The sequence below is a fragment of the Tinamus guttatus genome, unplaced genomic scaffold, assembly GCF_059628265.1.
Source record: "Tinamus guttatus ecotype Peru unplaced genomic scaffold, ASM5962826v1 Tinamus_guttatus_pri_ptg001306l, whole genome shotgun sequence".
Lineage (NCBI taxonomy): Eukaryota > Metazoa > Chordata > Aves > Tinamiformes > Tinamidae > Tinamus > Tinamus guttatus.
This window is the reverse complement of record NW_028289840.1, coordinates 5008-24484: the sequence shown is the minus strand read 5'-3', so window position 1 is coordinate 24484 and position 19477 is coordinate 5008. Positions and strand designations below refer to the sequence as shown.

General features: G+C 58.7%; 1 protein-coding gene across 1 annotated transcript; it reads right to left on the bottom strand.

Annotated features, from left to right (window-relative positions):
- Positions 1 to 586: 586 nt before the first annotated feature.
- SYT3 (synaptotagmin 3) lies at positions 587 to 18995 on the bottom strand (the record flags this gene model as incomplete). The annotated part of the gene is made up of 6 exons (XM_088538976.1): positions 18830 to 18995; positions 15275 to 15641; positions 12709 to 13267; positions 7582 to 7702; positions 5103 to 5274; positions 587 to 728 (listed from the first exon to the last, which is right to left on the bottom strand). Coding segments are annotated over exons 1-6 (1515 nt in total), but the record flags the coding sequence as incomplete, so codon positions are not given.
- Positions 18996 to 19477: the final 482 nt, after the last annotated feature.

Below are 19477 nucleotides of genomic sequence, written 5' to 3'. Positions count from 1 at the left end.
TTGCATACATTGTAGCGTGCACACCTTGCACACCGATGCGCAGCTTGCACGGCACAGCTTGCACACATTGCAGCTTGCACAGCACACCTTGCACACATTGCAGCTTACACACCTTGCACACCAATGCACAGCTTGCACACATTACAGCATGCACACCTTGCACACTGATGCGCAGCTTGCACTGCATGCCTTGCACACCACATTGCAGCTTGCACACCAATGCGCAACTTGCACGGCACACCTTGCACACCACTGTGCAGCTTGCACGCCTTGCACACCAATGCGCAGCTTGCACAGCATGATGCAGCATGCACACCAATGCGCAGCTTACACTGCATACCTTGCACACCGATGCACACCTATGCACAGCTTGCATACATTGTAGCGTGCACACCTTGCACACCAATGCGCAGCTTGCACGGCACAGCTTGCACACATTGCAACTTGCACACCAATGCGCAGCTTGCACGGCACACCTTGCACACCACATCTTGCACTCCACGCGCCCCAGCACTTGCAGAGGACACCGTGCCCGTGCCACACGCGTCATCCCCGTGTCACCAGCGTGTCCCCTGCGTGGGGGCACACGCGCGCTCACCTCCACCAGCGTGTGCCAGTGCTCGATGGGCTTGCGCGGGTTGGCCAACATCTCGGCCCAGTGCTCCCGGCCCGGTCCCTCGGCGTCGCTGCCCACGCGGCACATCCCGATCACCTCGTTGTGGCCGATGCTGCGGGCGAGCGGCGCTCAGCACCCCGGCCCGGGGCCCAGGCGTCCGGGAGGGAGCACCCATGGGTGGACGCATGCATAGACGGGGGGGGCAACCACGCACGGTGACACCCATGGGTAGAGGCATCCATAGACAGGGGGCACTCATGGGCGGTGGCACCCATGCATGGTGGCACCCATGCATGGTGGCACCCATGGGTGGTGGCAACCATGCATGGTGGCACCCATGGGTGGAGGCATCCATGGGCGGTGGCACCCATGCATGGTGACACCCATGGGTGGTGGCAACCATGCATGGTGGCACCCATGGGTGGACGCATGCATAGACGGGGGACAACCATGCATGGGGGCACCTATGGGTGGAGGCACCCATGGGTGGAGGCACCCATAGACAGGGGGCAACCATGCATGGTGGCAACCACGCACAGTGGCACCCATGAGTGGAGGCACCCATGGGTGGTGGAACTGTTGGGCAGGGAGCATCCATAGACGGGGGGCACCCATGCATGGTGGCAACCACGCACAGTGGCACCCATGGGTGGAGGCACCTATAGACGGGGGACAACCATGCATGGTGGCACCCATGGGTGGAGGCATCCATGGGTGGTGGAACTGTTGGGCAGGGAGCATCCATAGACGGGGGGCACCCATGCATGGTGGCAACCACGCACAGTGGCACCCATGGGTGGAGGCACCTATAGACGGGGGACAACCATGCATGGTGGCACCCATGGGTGGAGGCATCCATGGGTGGTGGAACTGTTGGGCAGGGAGCATCCATAGACGGGGGGCACCCATGCATGGTGGCAACCACGCACAGTGGCACCCATGGGTGGAGGCACCTATAGACGGGGGACAACCATGCATGGTGGCACCCATGGGTGGAGGCATCCATGGGTGGTGGAACTGTTGGCTGGGGAGCATCCATAGACGGGGGGCACCCATGGGTGGTGGCACCCATGCATGGTGGCACCCATGCACGGTGACACCCATGAGTGGAGGAACTGTTGGGTGAGGAGCACACATAGACGGGGGGCACCCATGGGTGGTGACACCCATGCATGGTGACACCCATGGGTGGACGCATGCATAGACGGGGGGCAACCACGCACGGTGACACCCATGGGTAGAGGCATCCATAGACAGGGGGCACCCATGGGTGGTGGCAACCATGCATGGTGGCACCCATGGGTGGAGGCATCCATGGGTGGTGGAACTGTTGGGCGGGGAGCACCCATAGATGGGGGGCACCTATGGGTGGTGGCACCCATGCATGGTGGCACCCATGGGTGGTGGCAACCATGCATGGTGGCACCCATGGGTGGACGCATGCATAGACGGGGGACAACCATGCATGGTGGCACCCATGGGTGGAGGCATCCATGGGTGGTGGAACTGTTGGGCAGGGAGCACCCATAGACGGGGGGCACCCATGGGTGGTGGCACCCAGGCATGGTGGCACCCATGCATGGTGGAACTGTTGGGCAGGGAGCACCCATAGACGGGGGGCACCCATGGGTGGTGGCACCCATGCATGGTGGCACCCATGCATGGTGGAACTGTTGGGCAGGGAGCACCCATAGACGGGGGGCACCCATGGGTGGTGGCACCCATGCATGGTGGCACCCATGGGTGGAGGCACCCATGGGTGGTGGAACTGTTGGGCAGGGAGCACCCATAGACAGGGGGCACCCATGCATGGTGGCAACCACGCACAGTGGCACCCATGGGTGGAGGCACCTATAGACGGGGGACAACCATGCATGGTGGCACCCATGGGTGGAGGCATCCATGGGTGGTGGAACTGTTGGCTGGGGAGCATCCATAGACGGGGGGCACCCATGGGTGGTGGCACCCATACATGGTGGCACCCATGCACAGTGACACCCATGAGTGGAGGAACTGTTGGGTGAGGAGCACACATAGACGGGGGGCACCCATGGGTGGTGACACCCATGCATGGTGACACCCATGGGTGGACGCATGCATAGACGGGGGGCAACCACGCACGGTGACACCCATGGGTAGAGGCATCCATAGACAGGGGGCACCCATGGGCGGTGGCACCCATGCATGGTGGCACCCATGGGTGGAGGCATCCATGGGTGGTGGAACTGTTGGGTGGGGGGCACCCATGGGTGGGGGAACTGTTGGGCGGGGAGCACCCATAGACGGGGGGCACCCATGGGCGGTGGCACCCATGCATGGTGGCACCCATGGGTGGTGGCAACCATGCATGGTGGCACCCATGGGTGGACGCATGCATAGACGGGGGACAACCATGCATGGGGGCACCTATGGGTGGAGGCATCCATGGGTGGAGGCACCCATGGGCGGGGGGCACCCATGGGTGGAGGCACCCATAGACAGGGGGCAACCATGCATGGTGGCAACCACGCACAGTGGCACCCATGAGTGGAGGCACCCATGGGTGGTGGAAGTGTTGGGCAGGGAGCACCCATAGACGGGGGGCACCCATGCATGGTGGCAACCACGCACAGTGGCACCCATGGGTGGAGGCATCCATAGACAGGGGGCACCCATGGGCGGTGGCACCCATGCATGGTGGCACCCATGGGTGGTGGCAACCATGCATGGTGGCACCCATGGGCAGAGGCATCCATGGGTGGTGGAACTGTTGGGCGGGGAGCACCCATAGACGGGGGGCACCTATGGGCGGTGGCACCCATGCATGGTGGCACCCATGGGTGGAGGCATCCATGGGTGGTGGAACTGTTGGGCGGGGAGCACCCATAGACAGGGGGCACCCATGGGCGGTGGCACCCATGCATGGTGGCACCCATGGGTGGTGGAACTGTTGGCTGGGGAGCATCCATAGACGGGGGACACCCATGGCTGGAGGCACCCATAGACGGGGGGCAAACATGCATGGTGGCAACCATGGGTGGACGCATGCATGGACGGGGGGCAACCATGCATGGTGGCAACCACGCACAGTGGCACCCATGGGTGGTGGAGCTGTTGGGTGGGGAGCATCCATAGACGGGGGACACCCATGGGTGGAGGCACCCATAGACGGGGGGCAACCACGCACGGTGGCACCCATGGGTGGAGGCATCCATGGGTAGAGGCATCCATGGGTGGTGGAACTGTCAAGTGGGGAGCATCCATAGACGGGGGACACCCATGGGTGGTGGCACCTGTGCATGGTGACACCCACGGGTGGTGGCAACCATGCATGGTGGCACCCATGGGTGGACGCATGCATAGACGGGAGGCAACCATGCATGGGGGCACCTATGGGTGGAGGCATCCATGGGTGGTGGAACTGTTGGGCGGGGAGCACCCATAGACAGGGGGCACCCATGGGCGGTGGCACCCATGCATGGTGGCACCCATGGGTGGTGGAACTGTTGGCTGGGGAGCATCCATAGACAGGGAGTACCCATGGGTGGAGGCACCCATAGACGGGGGGCAACCATGCATAGTGACACCCATGGGTGGATGCATGCATAGACGGGGGCAACCATGCATGGGGGCACCTATGGGTGGAAACATCCATGGGTGGTGGAACTGTTGGGTGGGGAGCATCCATAGACAGGGGGTACCCATGGGTGCAGGCAACCATGCACGGTGGCACCCATGGGTGGAGGCATCCCTGGGTGGTGGAACTGTCAAGTGGGGAGCATCCATAGATGGGGGGTACCCATGGGTGGAGGCACCCATAGACGGGTGGCAACCACGCATGGTGACACCCATGGGTGGAAGCACCTATAGACGGGGGGCAACCATGCATGGTGGCAACCATGGGTGGACAGATGCATGGACGGGGGGCAACCATGCATGGTGGCACCTATGGGTGGAGACATCCATGGGTGGTGGAACTGTTGGGTGGGGAGCATCCATAGACGGGAGGCAACCATGCATGGTGGCAACCACGCACAGTGGCACCCATGGGTGGTGGAGCTGTTGGGGGGGGAGCATCCATAGACGGGGGACACCCATGGGTGGAGGCACCCATAGATGGGGGGGCAACCATGCATGGTGACACCCATGGGTGCAGGCACCCATGGGCGGGGGACACCCATGGGTGGAGGCATCCATAGACAGGGGCCAACCATGCATGGTGGCAACCATTCACGGTGGCATCCTTGGGTGGAGGCACCCATAGACGGGGGGCAACCACGCACGGTGGCACCCATGGGTGGAGGCACCCATGAGTAGAGGCATCCATGGGTGGTGGAACTGTTGGGTGGGAAGCATCCATAGATGGGGGGTACCCATGCATGGTGGCAACCACACACGGTGACACCCATGGGTGGAGGCATCCATATACAGGGGGCAACCACACACGGTGACACCCATGGGTGGGGGCACCCACGGGCGGGTGGCACCCATGGGTGGTGGCTCTCACCAGTCGTAGTCCAGCACGGCGATGGTGAGGCTCACGCTGTGCACGCTGGCGTGCGGCACGTCGAACACGAGCGCCTCGTTGTAGCTGGGGTTCAGCGTGTTCTTCTTGATGGACGTCTTGCGCTTCTTGAGCCGCCGGCCCTCGGCCATGAGCGACGCCTTCACGTAGGGGTCTGCGGCGAGGGGCACCCATGGGTGCTGGGCCATGGGCCTGGGGACACCCCCACGGAGCCAGGGGACACCCCACAGGATGCCCTGGGGGTTCACGTGGAGCTACAGACCCATGGGTGGTGCATGGAACCCACCAGAGATCGGTGAGCACCCATAGGTGACACCTTGGGGGTTCACGTGGAGCTACAGACCCATGGGTGGTGCATGGAACCCACCAGAGATAGGTGAGCACCCATAGGTGACATGGGGACATCCCATGGGGAACCAGCTGCCACCTCACAGGCCACCCTGGGGGTTCATGTGGAGCTATGGGACCCATGGGTGGTGCACGGAACCCATCGGAGATAGCTCAGCACCCACAGGTGACATGGGGACATCCCATGGGGAACCAACTACCACTTATATGGCCACCCTAGGGGTAACATGTGGAGCTATGGGACCCACGGGTGGTGCATGGAACCCACCAGAGATAGGTGAGCACCCATAGGTGACACCCTGGGGGCTCACGTGGAGCTATGGGATCCATGGGTGGTGCATGGAACCCACCTGAGACAGGTGAGCACCCATAGGTGACACCTTGGGGGCTCACGTGGAGCTACAGATCCATGGGTGGTGCATGGAACCCACCAGAGATCGGTGAGCACCCATAGGTGACATGGGGACATCCCATGGGGAACCAACTGCCACCCCACAGGACACCCTGGGGGTTCATGTGGAGCTATGGGACCCATGGGTGGTGCATGGAACCCATCGGAGATAGGTCAGCACCCACAGGTGACATGGGGACATCCCATGGGGAACCAACTGCCACTTATATGGCCACCCTAGGGGTACATGTGGAGCTATGGGACCCACGGGTGGTGCATGGAACCCACCAGAGATAGGTGAGCACCCATAGGTGACACCTTGGCGGCTCACGTGAAGCTATGGGATCCATGGGTGGTGCATGGAACCCACCTGAGACAGGTGAGCACCCATAGCTGACACCTTGGGGGTTCACGTGGAGCTACGGACCCATGGGTGGTTCATGGAACCCACCAGAGATAGGTGAGCACCCATAGGTGACATGGGGACATCCCATGGGGAACCAACTGCCACCCCACAGGCCACCCTGGGGGTTCATGTGGAGCTATGGGACCCATGGGTGGTGCATTGAACCCACCGGAGATAGGTGAGCACCCATAGGTGACACCTTGGGGGCTCACGTGGAGCTACGGACCCATAGGTGGTGCATGGAACCCATCGGAGATAGGTGAGCACCCATAGGTGACACCTTGGGGGCTCACGTGGAGCTACAGACCCATGGGTGGTTCATGGAACCCACCAGAGATAGATGAGCACCCATAGGTGACATGGGGACATCCCAAGGGGAACCAACTGCCACCCCACAGGACACCCTGGGGGTTCATGTGGAGCTATGGGACCCATGGGTGGTGCATGGAACCCATCGGAGATAGCTCAGCACCCACAGGTGACATGGGGACATCCCATGGGGAACCAACTACCACTTATATGGCCACCCTAGGGGTAACGTGGAGCTATGGGACCCACGGGTGGTGCATGGAACCCATCGGAGATAGGTGAGCACCCATAGGTGACACCTTGGGGGTTCACGTGGAGCTACGGACCCATAGGTGGTGCATGGAACCCATCGGAGATAGGTGAGCACCCATAGGTGACACCTTGGGGGCTCACGTGGAGCTACAGACCCATGGGTGGTGCATGGAACCCACCAGAGATAGGTGAGCACCCATAGGTGACATGGGGACATCCCAAGGGGAACCAACTGCCACCCCACAGGACACCCTGGGGGTTCACGTGGAGCTACAGACCCATGGGGAACATGGGACGGTGACATGTCCCGCATGTCCCTCAATGTCCCCCATGTCCCTCAACGTCCCACATGTCCCTCAACGTCCCACATGTCCCTCAACGTCCCTCACGTCCCTCAATGTCCCGCATGTCCCTCAACGTCCCGCATGTCCCTCAACGTCCCGCATGTCCATCAATATCCTCCACGTCCCTCAATGTCCCCCATGTCCCTCAACGTCCCCCATGTCCCTCAACGTCCCTCATGTCTCTCAATATCCCCCATGTCCCTCAACGTCCCTCACGTAGCCTCAACATCCCCCATGTCTCTCAATGTCCCCCATGTCCCTCAATGTCCCCCATGTCCCTCAACATCCCCCATGTCCCTCAACATCCCCCATGTCCCTCCATGTCCCTCAAAGTCCCTCATGTCCCTCAACGTGCCCATGTCCCTCAATGTCCCCCACGTCCCTCCACGTCCCCCGTGTCCCCGCACTGACCCGAGTAGCCGGTGAGGTCCATGGCGCGCAGGTTGGACGCCCGGATGATGGTCACCGTGAGGCGCCCAGCCGTGGGCAGGTAGCACAGGGAGAAGTTCACCTCGCCCAGGTCGGCCTTCTCCTGCGGACAGGGGACACCGGCGTCAGGGACACGTCACCGCGGCCGGGGGACACCAGGGAGCCCAACCGGGCGTCCCTCAATGTCCCCCATGTCCCTCAACGTCCCCCATGTCCCTCAATGTCCCCCATGTCCCTCAACGTCCTCCATGCCCCTCAACGTCCCCCATGTCCCTCAACGTCCCCCATGTCCCTCAATGTCCCCCATGGGACATTGGCCCCAAGGGACCAAGGGCGGCGCCACCGGAGCCTCTGAAATTGGGGTGGAAACGGTGAGAAATTGGGGTGAAATGGGTGAGAAATGGGTGGAAACGGGGGAGGAAGTGGGCGGAAAATGGTGAGGAAGTGGGGGGAAACTGGGGAGAAATGGGGTAAAAAACAGGTGAAATTGAGAGGAAACTGGCATGAAACTGGGGTGAAACCAGTGTGAAACTGGGGTGAAATTGGGCTGAACCGGGCGAGAAACGGGTGGAAACGGGTGAGGAAGTGGGGTGGGAACGGGTGAGGAAGTGGGGGGAAAATGGTGAGGAAGTGGGGGGAAAATGGGCTAAAACTGGGGAGAAATGGGGTAAAAAACAGGTGAAATTGAGAGGAAACTGGCATGAAACTGGGGTGAAACCACTGTGAAACTGGGGTGAAATTGGGCTGAAACGGGCAAGAAACGGGTGAGGAAGTGGGGGGAAAACGGTGAGGAATTGGGGGGAAAATGGGGTGAAACTGGGGAGAAAATGGGGTAAAAACAGGTGAAATTGCGAGAAAACTGGCATGAATCTGGGGTGAAAACAGGGAGAAACTGGTATGAAATGGGAGAGAAACTGAGGTGAAACCAGTGTGAAACTGGGGTGAAATTGGGCTGAAACGGGGGAGAAAGGGGAGAGAAACAGGGGAGAAAGGGGAGAGAAACTGGGGTAAAAAACAGGTGAAATTGAGAAGAAAGTGGTGTGAAACTGGAGTGAAACCAGGAGAAACTGGAGTGAAACCAGGAGAAACTGGTATGAAACTGAGGAGAAATTGGGGTGAAACTGGACTGAAACTGGGGTGAAGCTGGAGTGAAACCAGGGTGAAATTGGGGATAAACTAGAGTGAAACCAGAGCAAAACCAGAGTGAAACCGGAGCCATGATTGGGGCCCCAAACGGAGCAATGAATGGAGCCAAAACCGGAGTGAAACTGGAACCACAGAGGGATCTGCAACCGGAGCCGGAACCGGAGATGCGGATGGGACCAGAATTGCAACCGGAGATGCAACCGAAGCCAAATCCGGAGCCACAAATGGAGCCAAATGTGGAGCTGCAGATGGAGCCGGACCCGGGATTGCAACCGGAGCTGCAACCGGGATTGCAATCGGATGTGCAATTGGAGCTGCAATCGGGATTGCAATCGGATGTGCAATTGGAGCTGCAATCGGGATTGCAATCAGATGTGCAATTGGAGTTGCAATTGGAGCTGCAACTTTAATTGCAACCAAAGTCACAGAGCAACAAACATGAAACCGGAGCCACAAATGGGACCAAAACCAGAATTGCAACCAGAGCTGCAACCGGAGGAGCAACGGAGCCCGGAATGGAGCCGAAACCAGAATCATCCCTGGATCTGCAACCAGAGCCACAAATGGAGCCAAATCCGGAAATACAACTAGAGGTGAAATCACAACTGCAATCGGATGGGCAATGGGAGCCAAAATTGAGGCGAAAACCAGAAATGCAACCGGAGTGAAAACTGGAGCCACAAATGGAGCTGGAAATGGAGCCATAGCCAGAAATGCAACTGGAGCAGCAAATGGAGCCGAAATGGAGCTGGAAATGGGAGCTGATGATGGAGCCGAGATCGGATTTGCCCCCAGAGCCGCAAATGGAGCCAAAACCGGAGTGAAAACTGGAGCAGCAGATGGAGCCCAAAACTGCAACGAGAGGTTCAACCGGAGCCACAAATGGAGCCAAAAATGGAGCCAAAACCAGAATTGCAACTGGAGCGGCAGATGGAGCCGAAATGGAGCCAAAAACAGAGCTGCTGATGGAGCCAAAACCAGAATTGCAACCAAAGCTGTAACTGGAGCAGAAAATGGAGCCAAAATGGAACCAAAAAAAGGAGCAGGTGATGGAGCCAAAACCAAAATTGCAACCGGAGCTGCAACCAGAATTGCAACCAAAGGTGCAACTGGAGCAAAAACTGGAGCCAAAATGGAGCTGATGACAGAGTTGAAACCAGAACTGCAACTGAAGCTGAAATTGGGTCAAAATGGAGCTGGCAATGGAGCCAAAACCAGAATTGCAACCGCAGCTGCAAATGGAGCCAAAAGGGAACCAAAAATGGAGCTGAAGATGGAGCCAAAACTGGAATTGCAACCAGAGCAGCAACCGGAGCTGCAAATGGAGCAAAAAATGGAGCAAAAACGGAGCCAAAATGGAGCTGAAACCAGAACTGCAACTGGAGCTGCAACTGGAGTTGAAATGGAGTCAAAATGGGGTTGACAACAGAGCCAAAACCAGAATTGCACCTGGAGCAGCAACCAGAATTGCAACCTGATGCAAGTGGAGCCAAAACGAAACAGAAAATGGAGCTGGAGCCAAAACCAGAATTGCACCTGGAGCAGCAACCGGAGTCAAAAATGGAGCTGATGATGGAGTTGACATCCGAATTGCAACCGGAGCTAAAAATGGAGCAAAAAATGGAGCCAAAACAGAGCAGAAACCAGACCTGCAACTGCAGCTGCAACTGGAGTCAAAAATTGAGCTGATGATGGAGTTGAAACCGAATTGCAACCAGAGCTAAAAATGGAGCTGATGATGGAGCCGACATCCGAATTGCAACCGGAGCTGCAAGCGGAGCAAAAAAATGGAGCCAAAATGGAGCTGAAACCAGAACTGGAACCGGAGTCAAAAATTGAGCTGATGATGGAGTCGAAACCGAATTGGAACCAGAGCTAAAAATGGAGCTGATGATGGAGCCGACATCCGAATTGCAACCGGAGCCGCGCGCCGAATTGCAACCGGAGCTGCAAGCGGAGCAAAAAATGGAGCCAAAACGGAGCTGAAACCAGAACTGCAACTGGAGCTGCAACCAGAGCCAAAAATGGAGTCAAAATGGGGTTGGCAACGGAGCCAAAACCAGAATTGCAATTGGAGCTGCAACCAGAATTGCAACCTGATGCAAATGGAGCAAAAATGGAGCTGGTGATGGAGCCAAAACCAGAATTGCACCTGGAGCAGCAACCGGAGTCAAAAATGGAGCTGATGATGGAGCCGAAACAGAATTGGAACCAGAGCTAAAAATGGAGCTGATGATGGAGCCGACATCCGAATTGCAACCGGAGCCGCAAATGGAGCTCATGATGGAGCCGACATCCGAATTGCAACCGGAGCCGCGCGCCGAATTGCAACTGGAGCTGCAAGAGGAGCAAAAAATGGAACAAAAAATGGAGCCAAAACGGAGCAGAAACCAGAACTGCAAGTGGAGATACAACTGGAGATGCAACCAGAGCCGAAATGGAGTCAAAATGGAGCTGGTGATGGAGCCAAAACCAGAATTGCAAATGGAGCTGCAATTGGAGTCAAAAATTGAGCTGATGATGGAGTCGAAACCGAATTGGAACCAGAGCTAAAAATGGAGCTGATGATGGAGCCGACATCCGAATTGCAACCGGAGCCGCGCGCCGAATTGCAACCGGAGCTGCAAGCGGAGCAAAAAACGGACCCAAAACGGAGCTGAAACCAGAACTGCAACTGGAGCTGCAACTGGAGTCAAAAACTGAGCTGATGATGGAGTCGAAACCGAATTGGAACCGGAGCTAAAAATGGAGCTGATGATGGAGCCAACATCCGAATTGCAACCGGAGCCGCAAATGGAGCTGATGATGGAGCCGACATCCGAATTGCAACCGGAGCCACGAGCCAAATTGCAACCCGAGCTGCAAGAGGAGCAAAAAATGGAGCAAAAAATGGAGCCAAAATGGAGCTGAAACCAGAACTGGAACTGGAGTCAAAAATGGAGCTGATGATGGAGTCGAAACCGAATTGCAACCGGAGCTAAAAATGGAGCTGATGATGGAGCCGACATCCGAATTGCAACCGGAGCCGCGCGCCGAATTGCAACCGGAGCTGCAAGCGGAGCAAAAAACGGACCCAAAACGGAGCTGAAACCAGAACTGCAACTGGAGCTGCAACTGGAGTCAAAAACTGAGCTGATGATGGAGTCGAAACCAAATTGCAACCGGAGCTAAAAACGGAGCTGATGATGGAGCCGACATCCGAATTGCAACCGGAGCCGCAAATGGAGCTGGTGATGGAGCCGACATCCGAATTGCAACCGGAGCCGCGCGCCGAATTGCAACTGGAGCTGCAAGAGGAGCAAAAAATGGAGCAAAAAATGGAGCCAAAACGGAGCTGAAACCAGAACTGGAACCGGAGTCAAAAATGGAGCTGATGATGGAGTCGAAACCGAATTGCAACCGGAGCTAAAAATGGAGCTGATGATGGAGCCGACATCCGAATTGCAACCGGAGCTGCAAGTAGAGCAAAAAATGGAGCAAAAAAATGGAGCCAAAACGGAGCTGAAACCAGAACTGCAATGGGAGCTGCAACTGGAGTCAAAAATGGAGCTGATGATGGAGCCGACATCCGAATTGCAACCGGAGCTAAAAATGGAGCTGATGATGGAGCCGACATCCGAATTGCAACCGGAGCCGCGCGCCGAATTGCAACTGGAGCTGCAAGAGGAGCAAAAAACGGAGCAAAAAAATGGAGCCAAAACGGAGCAGAAACCAGAACTGCAACTGGAGATACAACTGGAGATGCAACCAGAGCCGAAATGGAGTCAAAATGGAGCTGGTGATGGAGCCAAAACCAGAATTGCAAATGGAGCTGCAACTGGAGTCAAAAATTGAGCTGATGATGGAGTCAAAACCAAATTGGAACCAGAGCTAAAAATGGAGCTGATGATGGAGCCGACATCCGAATTGCAACCGGAGCTGCAAGCGGAGCCGGCGATGGGATGGAGGCCGGAATGGGCTCACCGCGGTGGCCTCCAGGATGTCCCTCCAGATGGGCGTCTCGGCGTCGCGCTCGGCCGCCTCCAGGAGATTGTCCAGCACCACTTGGCCGATGAGGTCGTGCCGGGAGAAGCGGTCGAAGTCGTAGACGCTGAAGTGGAGGCGCCGCGCGGGCAGCTCGGCGAAGGGGACGCCGAAGCTGAAGGTCTCGTCGAAGACCGGGTTGAGCGTCTTGCGGTGCACCTTGGTCTGGAACTTCTTCTTGCGGTCGGGCAGCAGGTACATCTTGACGTAGGGGTCGGAGAAGCCGTTGGCGTCCTTGGCGGGCAGGTCGAGGGCGCGCAGGATGCGCACGACGAGCTGCTCCGAGCCGTACGCGTAGCGCACGGCGACGCTCAGGCGGCCGCACGGCGCCCCGGCGCGCGCCTCCGATTCGCCGGGTTGGTAGAGCTCGGGTTTGATCTGCCCGATGCTGGTGACCTGCTCCGCTTTGTCCTCGTTGGTGGTTGTGGCCACCATGGGGCCGCCGTGGGCCCCGGCGTCCGGGCTGGGCGGTTGCGGGGCGGCGGGACGCGGGTTGAACCTGCGGGAGGGCGACGGGGTTGGGGACACCGGCGTGGTGGCACCCTGAGGGCACCTCCAGGGTGGTGGCACCCGTGGGACCCGTCCTGGTGTCGCTGAGGGTCTCCTGGTGTCACTGAGGGTCTCCTGAGCCTGGCGCCATCCAAACTCATCCCTGCTCCCATCCCATCCCCATCTCCAATCCCTACCCATCCCATCCCCATCTCCATCTTCAACCCATCCCATCCCCTTCCAACGTCCCATCTCCATCCCATCCCATCCCAACATCCCGTCTCCATCTCATCCCAACATCCCATCTCCATCCCATCCCATCCCATCCCAACGTCCCATCTCCATCTCCATCCCCACTCCATCCCATCACCCCATCCCCAACCCATCCCAACGTCCCATCTCCATCCCATCCCAACCCAATAACCCATCTCCATCCCATCCCAACGTCCCATCTCCATCCCATCCCAACCCAATAACCCATCTCCATCCCATCCCAACGGCCCATCTCCACCTCCATCCCCACTCCATCCCATCACCCCATCCCCAACCCATCCCAACATCCCATCTCCATCCCCAACCCAACCCATGCCATCCCAACATCCCATCTCCATCCCCAACTCATCCCATTGTCCCATCTCCATCTCATCTCAACATCCCATCTCCATCCCCACCCCATCCCAACGTCCCATCCCCATCCCAACCCAACCCAAAAACCCATCTTCATCACATTCCAACATCCCACCTCTACCCCATCCCATCCCAACATCCCATCTCCATCCCATCCCAACATCCCATCCCCAACCCATCCCAACGTCCCATCCCCATCCCATCCCATCCCAACGTCCCATCTCCATCCCAACCCAACGTCCCATCTCCATCCCATCCCAACCCAACGTCCCATCTCCATCCCCAACCCATCCTATCGTCCCATCTCCATCTCCATCCCATCCCAACATCTCATCTCCATCCCCATCCCATCCCAACATCCCATCTCCATCCCATCCCAACCCAACAACCCATCTCCATCCCATCCCAACATTCCATCTCCATCCCATCCCAACGTCCCATCTCCATCCCATCCCAACGTCCCATCTCCATCCCATCCCAACGTCCCATCTCCATCTCCATCCCATCCCAGCATCCCATCTCCATCCCCAACCCAACCCATGCCATTCCAACATCCCATCTCCATCCCCAACCCATCCCATCGTCCCATCTACATCTCCATCCCATCCCAACATCACATCTTCATCCCATCGCATCCCAACATCCCATCTCCATCCCATCCCAACATCCCATCCCCACCCCATCCAGTCCCAACGTCCCATCTCCATCCCATCCCAACCCAACGTCCCATCTCCATCCCCAACCCATCCTATCGTCCCATCTCCATCTCCATCCCATCCCAAGATCTCATCTCCATCCCCATCCCATCCCAACATACCATCTCCATCCCATCCCAACCCAACAACCCATCTCCATCCCATCCCAACATTCCATCTCCATCCCATCCCAACGTCCCATCTCCATCCCATCCCAACGTCCCATCTCCACCTCCATCCCATCCCAGCATCCCATCTCCATCCCCAACCCAACCCATGCCATTCCAACATCCCATCTCCATCCCCAACCCATCCCATCGTCCCATCTCCATCTCCATCCCATCCCAGCATCCCATCTCCATCCCCAACCCAACCCATGCCATTCCAACATCCCATCTCCATCCCCAACCCATCCCATCGTCCCATCTCCATCTCCATCCCATCCCAGCATCCCATCTCCATCCCCAACCCAACCCATGCCATTCCAACATCCCATCTCCATCCCCAACCCATCCCATCGTCCCATCTCCATCTCCATCCCATCCCAACATCACATCTTCATCCCATCGCATCCCAACATCCCATCTCCATCCCATCCCATCCCAACATCCCATCTCCATCTCCATCCCAACCCAACCCAACATCCCATCTCCACCCCATCCCCACGTCCCCTCTCCCCGTCCCCCATCGCCCACCTGGGGCCGGGACCTCCGGCCGCGGGGACGGCCACGGGCTGTTGCGAGAGGGCGCTGGGCAGCCCCCCGGCTCCGGCCTCCTTCTCCAGCGGCAGCTCCGGCGACGTGAGGCTGGGCCTCAACGGGGCCTCCGGCCGGGCGCCCATGTCCAGGTAGGCCCGTTCGGGCGACGCGGCGCCCGCCTCGGGCAGCAGCTCCCCGAAGGGCCCCGCGGCGCCGTGGGGCGGCTCCTTGCGGGGGGCGGCCCCCGGGACCCCCTTGTCGCGCCAGGGCACCCAGCAGAGCTTCCAGGAGACGAAGAGCGAGACGCCCAGGAGGACGATGCCGCAGAAGGTGACGATCACCGAGAGGAGGCTCACGGAGATGTCTGCGGGGACACGAGGGGTGATGGTCAACCCATGGCACCTACATAGGGATATGGGTGCCCCGAACCACTTGGGGGTCTCCAAAGTGGGGTTATGGTCAACCCATGGCACCTACGTAGGGGTGTGAGTGTTCCAAGTCATGCTAGATGTGGGTGTCTTGAAGAGTCAACCCATGGCACCTACATAGGGGTGCGGGTGCCCCAAGCTACCCTACATGGGGAATATTGGTGCCCTGAACCACTTGGGGGTCTCCAAAGGGGGTTATGGCCAACCCATGGCACCTACATAGGGATATGGGTGCCCCGAACAACTTGGTGGTCTCCAAAGGGGGTTATGGTCAACCCATGGCACCTACATAGGGATATGGGTGCCCCAAGCCACTTGGGGGTCTCCAAAGGGGGGTTATGGTCAACCCATGGCACCTACATAGGGATATGGGTGCCCCAAAATCACTTGGGGGTCTCCAAAGAGGGTTATGGTCAACCCATGGCACCTACGTAGGGATATGGGTGCCCCAAACCATTTGGGGGTCTCCAAAGGGTGTTATGGTCGACCCCATGGCACCTACATATGGATATGGGTGCCCCAAGCCACCTGGGGGTCTCCAAAGTGGGGTCTATGGTCAACCCATGGCACCTACATAGAGATATGCCCCCAAGCCACTTGGGGGTCTCCAAAGGGGGTTATGGTCAACCCATGGCACCTACATAGGGATATGGGTGCCCCAAAATCACTTGGGGGTCTCCAAACGGGGTCTATGGTCAACCCATGGCACCTACATAGGGATATGGGTGCCCCAAAATCACTTGGGGATCTCCAAAGGGGGTTATGGTCAACCCATGGCACCTACATAGGGATATGGGTGCCCCAAGCCACTTGGGGTTCTCCAAAGGGGGGTTATGGTCAACCCATGGCACCTAAGGGGGGTTATGGTCAACCCATGGCACCTACATAGGGATATGGGTGCCCCAAGCCACTTGGGGGTCTCCAAAGCGGGTCTATGGTCAACCCATGGCACCTACATAGGGATATGGGTGCCCTTAGTCACCCTAGATAGGGGATGTGGGTGCCCCGAACCACTTGGGGGTCTCCAAAGGAGACATGGCCACATCCCCCCATTGAGGTCCTCCAAAGTGTCACTACAACCACCCAAACAGCCCCAAACTGGGACCGATGAGCACCCGGCATCCCAGGAACCCCTTGGAGCCATTTAGGAAACATCCCTCCTCCAGGAACGTCCCCAAGGGAATGTCCCCACGAGAAGGGCCGAGCGGGAAGGTCCCCATGGGAAGGTCCCCGTGGAAAGGTCCCCGTGGGAATATCTCCATGGGAAGGTCCCCACGGAAAGGTCCCTGCAGGAATGTCCCCGTGGGAAGGTCCCCATGGGAAGGTCCCCATGAGAATGTCCCCGTGGGAAGGTACCCATGGAATGTCCTCGCGGGAAGGTCCCCATGGAAAGGTCCCCATGAGAATGTCCCCATGGGAAGGTCCCCATGGAAAGGTCCCCGTGGGAAGGTCCCTGTGGAACGGTCCCTATAGAAAGGTCCCCATGGGAAGGTCCTCATGGGAATGTCCTCATGGAAAGGTTCCCATGGGAATATATCCATGGGAAGGTCCCCATGGAAGGTCCCCATGGAAAGGTCCGCGTGGGAAGGTCTGCGTGGGAAGGTCTCTATGGGAAGTTCCCCATGGAATGTCCCCATGGAAGGTCCCCGCAGGAAGGTCCCCATGGGAATGTCCTCATGGAAAGGTCCCCATGGGAATGTCTCCATGGAAGGTCCCTGCAGGAAGGTCCCTGTAGAAAGGTCTCTATGGAAATGTCCCCGTGGGAACGTCCCCATAGGAAGGTCCCCACGGAATGTCCCCATGGAAAGCTCCCCATGGGAATGTCCCCATGGAAAGGCCCCTCTGGAACGGTCCCCATGGCAAGGTCCCTGTGGAAAGGTCCCCATGGAATGTCCCCGCAGGAAGGTCCCCATGGAAAGCTCCCCATGGGAAGGTCCCTGTAGAAAGGTCTGTATGGAAATGTCCCCATGGCAATGTTCTCATGGAAAGGTCCCCATGGGAAGGTCCCCATGGGAATGTCTCCACGGAACGTCCCTGCAGGAAGGTCCCCATAGTAATGTCCCCATGGGAATGTCCCCATGGGAAGGTCCTTAGGGGAATGTCCCCATGGAAAGGTCCCCATGAGAATGTCCCCATGGGAAGGTCCCCATGGGAAGGTCCCCACGGGAAGGCCCTTAGGGGAATGTCCCCGTGGGAAGGTCCCTGTGGAACGGTCCCTATAGAAAGGTCCCCATGGGAATGTCCTCATGGAAAGGTTCCCATGGGAATATATCCATGGGAAGGTCCCCACGGAAGGTCCCCATGGAAAGGTCTGTGTGGGAAGGTCCCCATGGGAAGGTCTCTATGAGAAGTTCCCCATGGAATGTCCCCATGGAAAGGTGTCCAGGGGAAGGTCCCCATGGGAATGTCCTCATGGAAGGTCCCCACGGGAAGGTCCCCATGGAAAGGTCTCTATGGAAATGTCCCCGTGGGAATGTCCCCATGGGAAGGTCCCCACGGAATGTCCCCATGGAAAGCTCCCCATGGGAAGGTCCCCACGGGAATGTCCCCATGGAAAGGTCTCCATGGGAATGTCCCCGTGGGAGGGTCCCCATGGAAAGGTCCCCGTGGGAGGGTCCTCATGGGAATGTCCCCATGGAAAGGCCCCTCTGGAACGGTCCCCATGGCAAGGTCCCTGTGGAAAGGTCTCTATGGGAAGTTCCCCATGGAATGTCCCCGCGGGAAGGTCCCCATGGAAAGCTCCCCATGGGAAGGTCCCTGTAGAAAGGTCTGTATGGAAATGTCCCCATGGCAATGTTCTCATGGAAAGGTCCCCATGGGAATGTCTCCACGGAACGTCCCTGCAGGAAGGTCCCCACGGGAAAGGTCCGCATGGAAAGGTCCCCGTAGAAAGGTCTCTATGGAAATGTCCCCGTGGGAATGTCCCCATGGGAAGGTCCCCATGGGAATATCTCCATGGGAAGGTCCCCGTGGGAACGTCCCCATGGAAAGCTCCCCATGGGAATGTCCCTGCGGGAAGGTCCCCACGGAATGTCCCCATGGGAAGCTCCCCATGGAAAAGGTCCCTGCAGGAAGGTCCCCATGGGAATGTCCCTATGGAACGTCCCCGCGGGAAGCTCCTCACCGGCGTCGGAGGGCCGGGGGTGGCCGCGGTTGCGGAGCAGGTCGGTGAACTCGAGACACTTCTCGTGCTGCTCCAGGGCGCGCGGGGAGAAGCAGAGCTCCTGCACCAGCGTCAGGGCGCTGCGACACACGTCCTCCTCGTAGTCCCCCGACATGGCGCCGCGGCCGCCTGCGGCACCGGGGACGTCAGCGGGCGGCACCGGGAGCGCGGGGACGGGCGTGCAAGAGCGGGCGTGCAAGGGGTTGTGTGCATGGGGCGCAGGGACGGGCGTGCAAGGGGTTGTGTGCATGGGGTGCATGGGGCACAGGGACGGGCGTGCAAGGACAGGTGTGCACGGGGTTGTGTCCATGGTGTGCACAGGGTGCAAGGACGGGTGTGCAAGGGCGGGCGTGCAAGGGGTTGGGTGCATGGGGTGCAAGGACAGGCGTGCAAGGACAGGCGTGCAAGGGGTTGTGTGCATGGGGTGCATGGGGCGCAGGGACGGGCGTGCAAGGACAGGTGTGCACAGGGTTGTGTCCATGGTGTGCACAGGGTGCAAGGATGGGCGTGCAAGGACAGGTGTGCAAGGACGGGCGTGCAAGGGGTTGTGTGCATGGGGTGCAAGGACAGGTGTGCACGGGATTGTGTCCATGGTGTGCACAGGGTGCA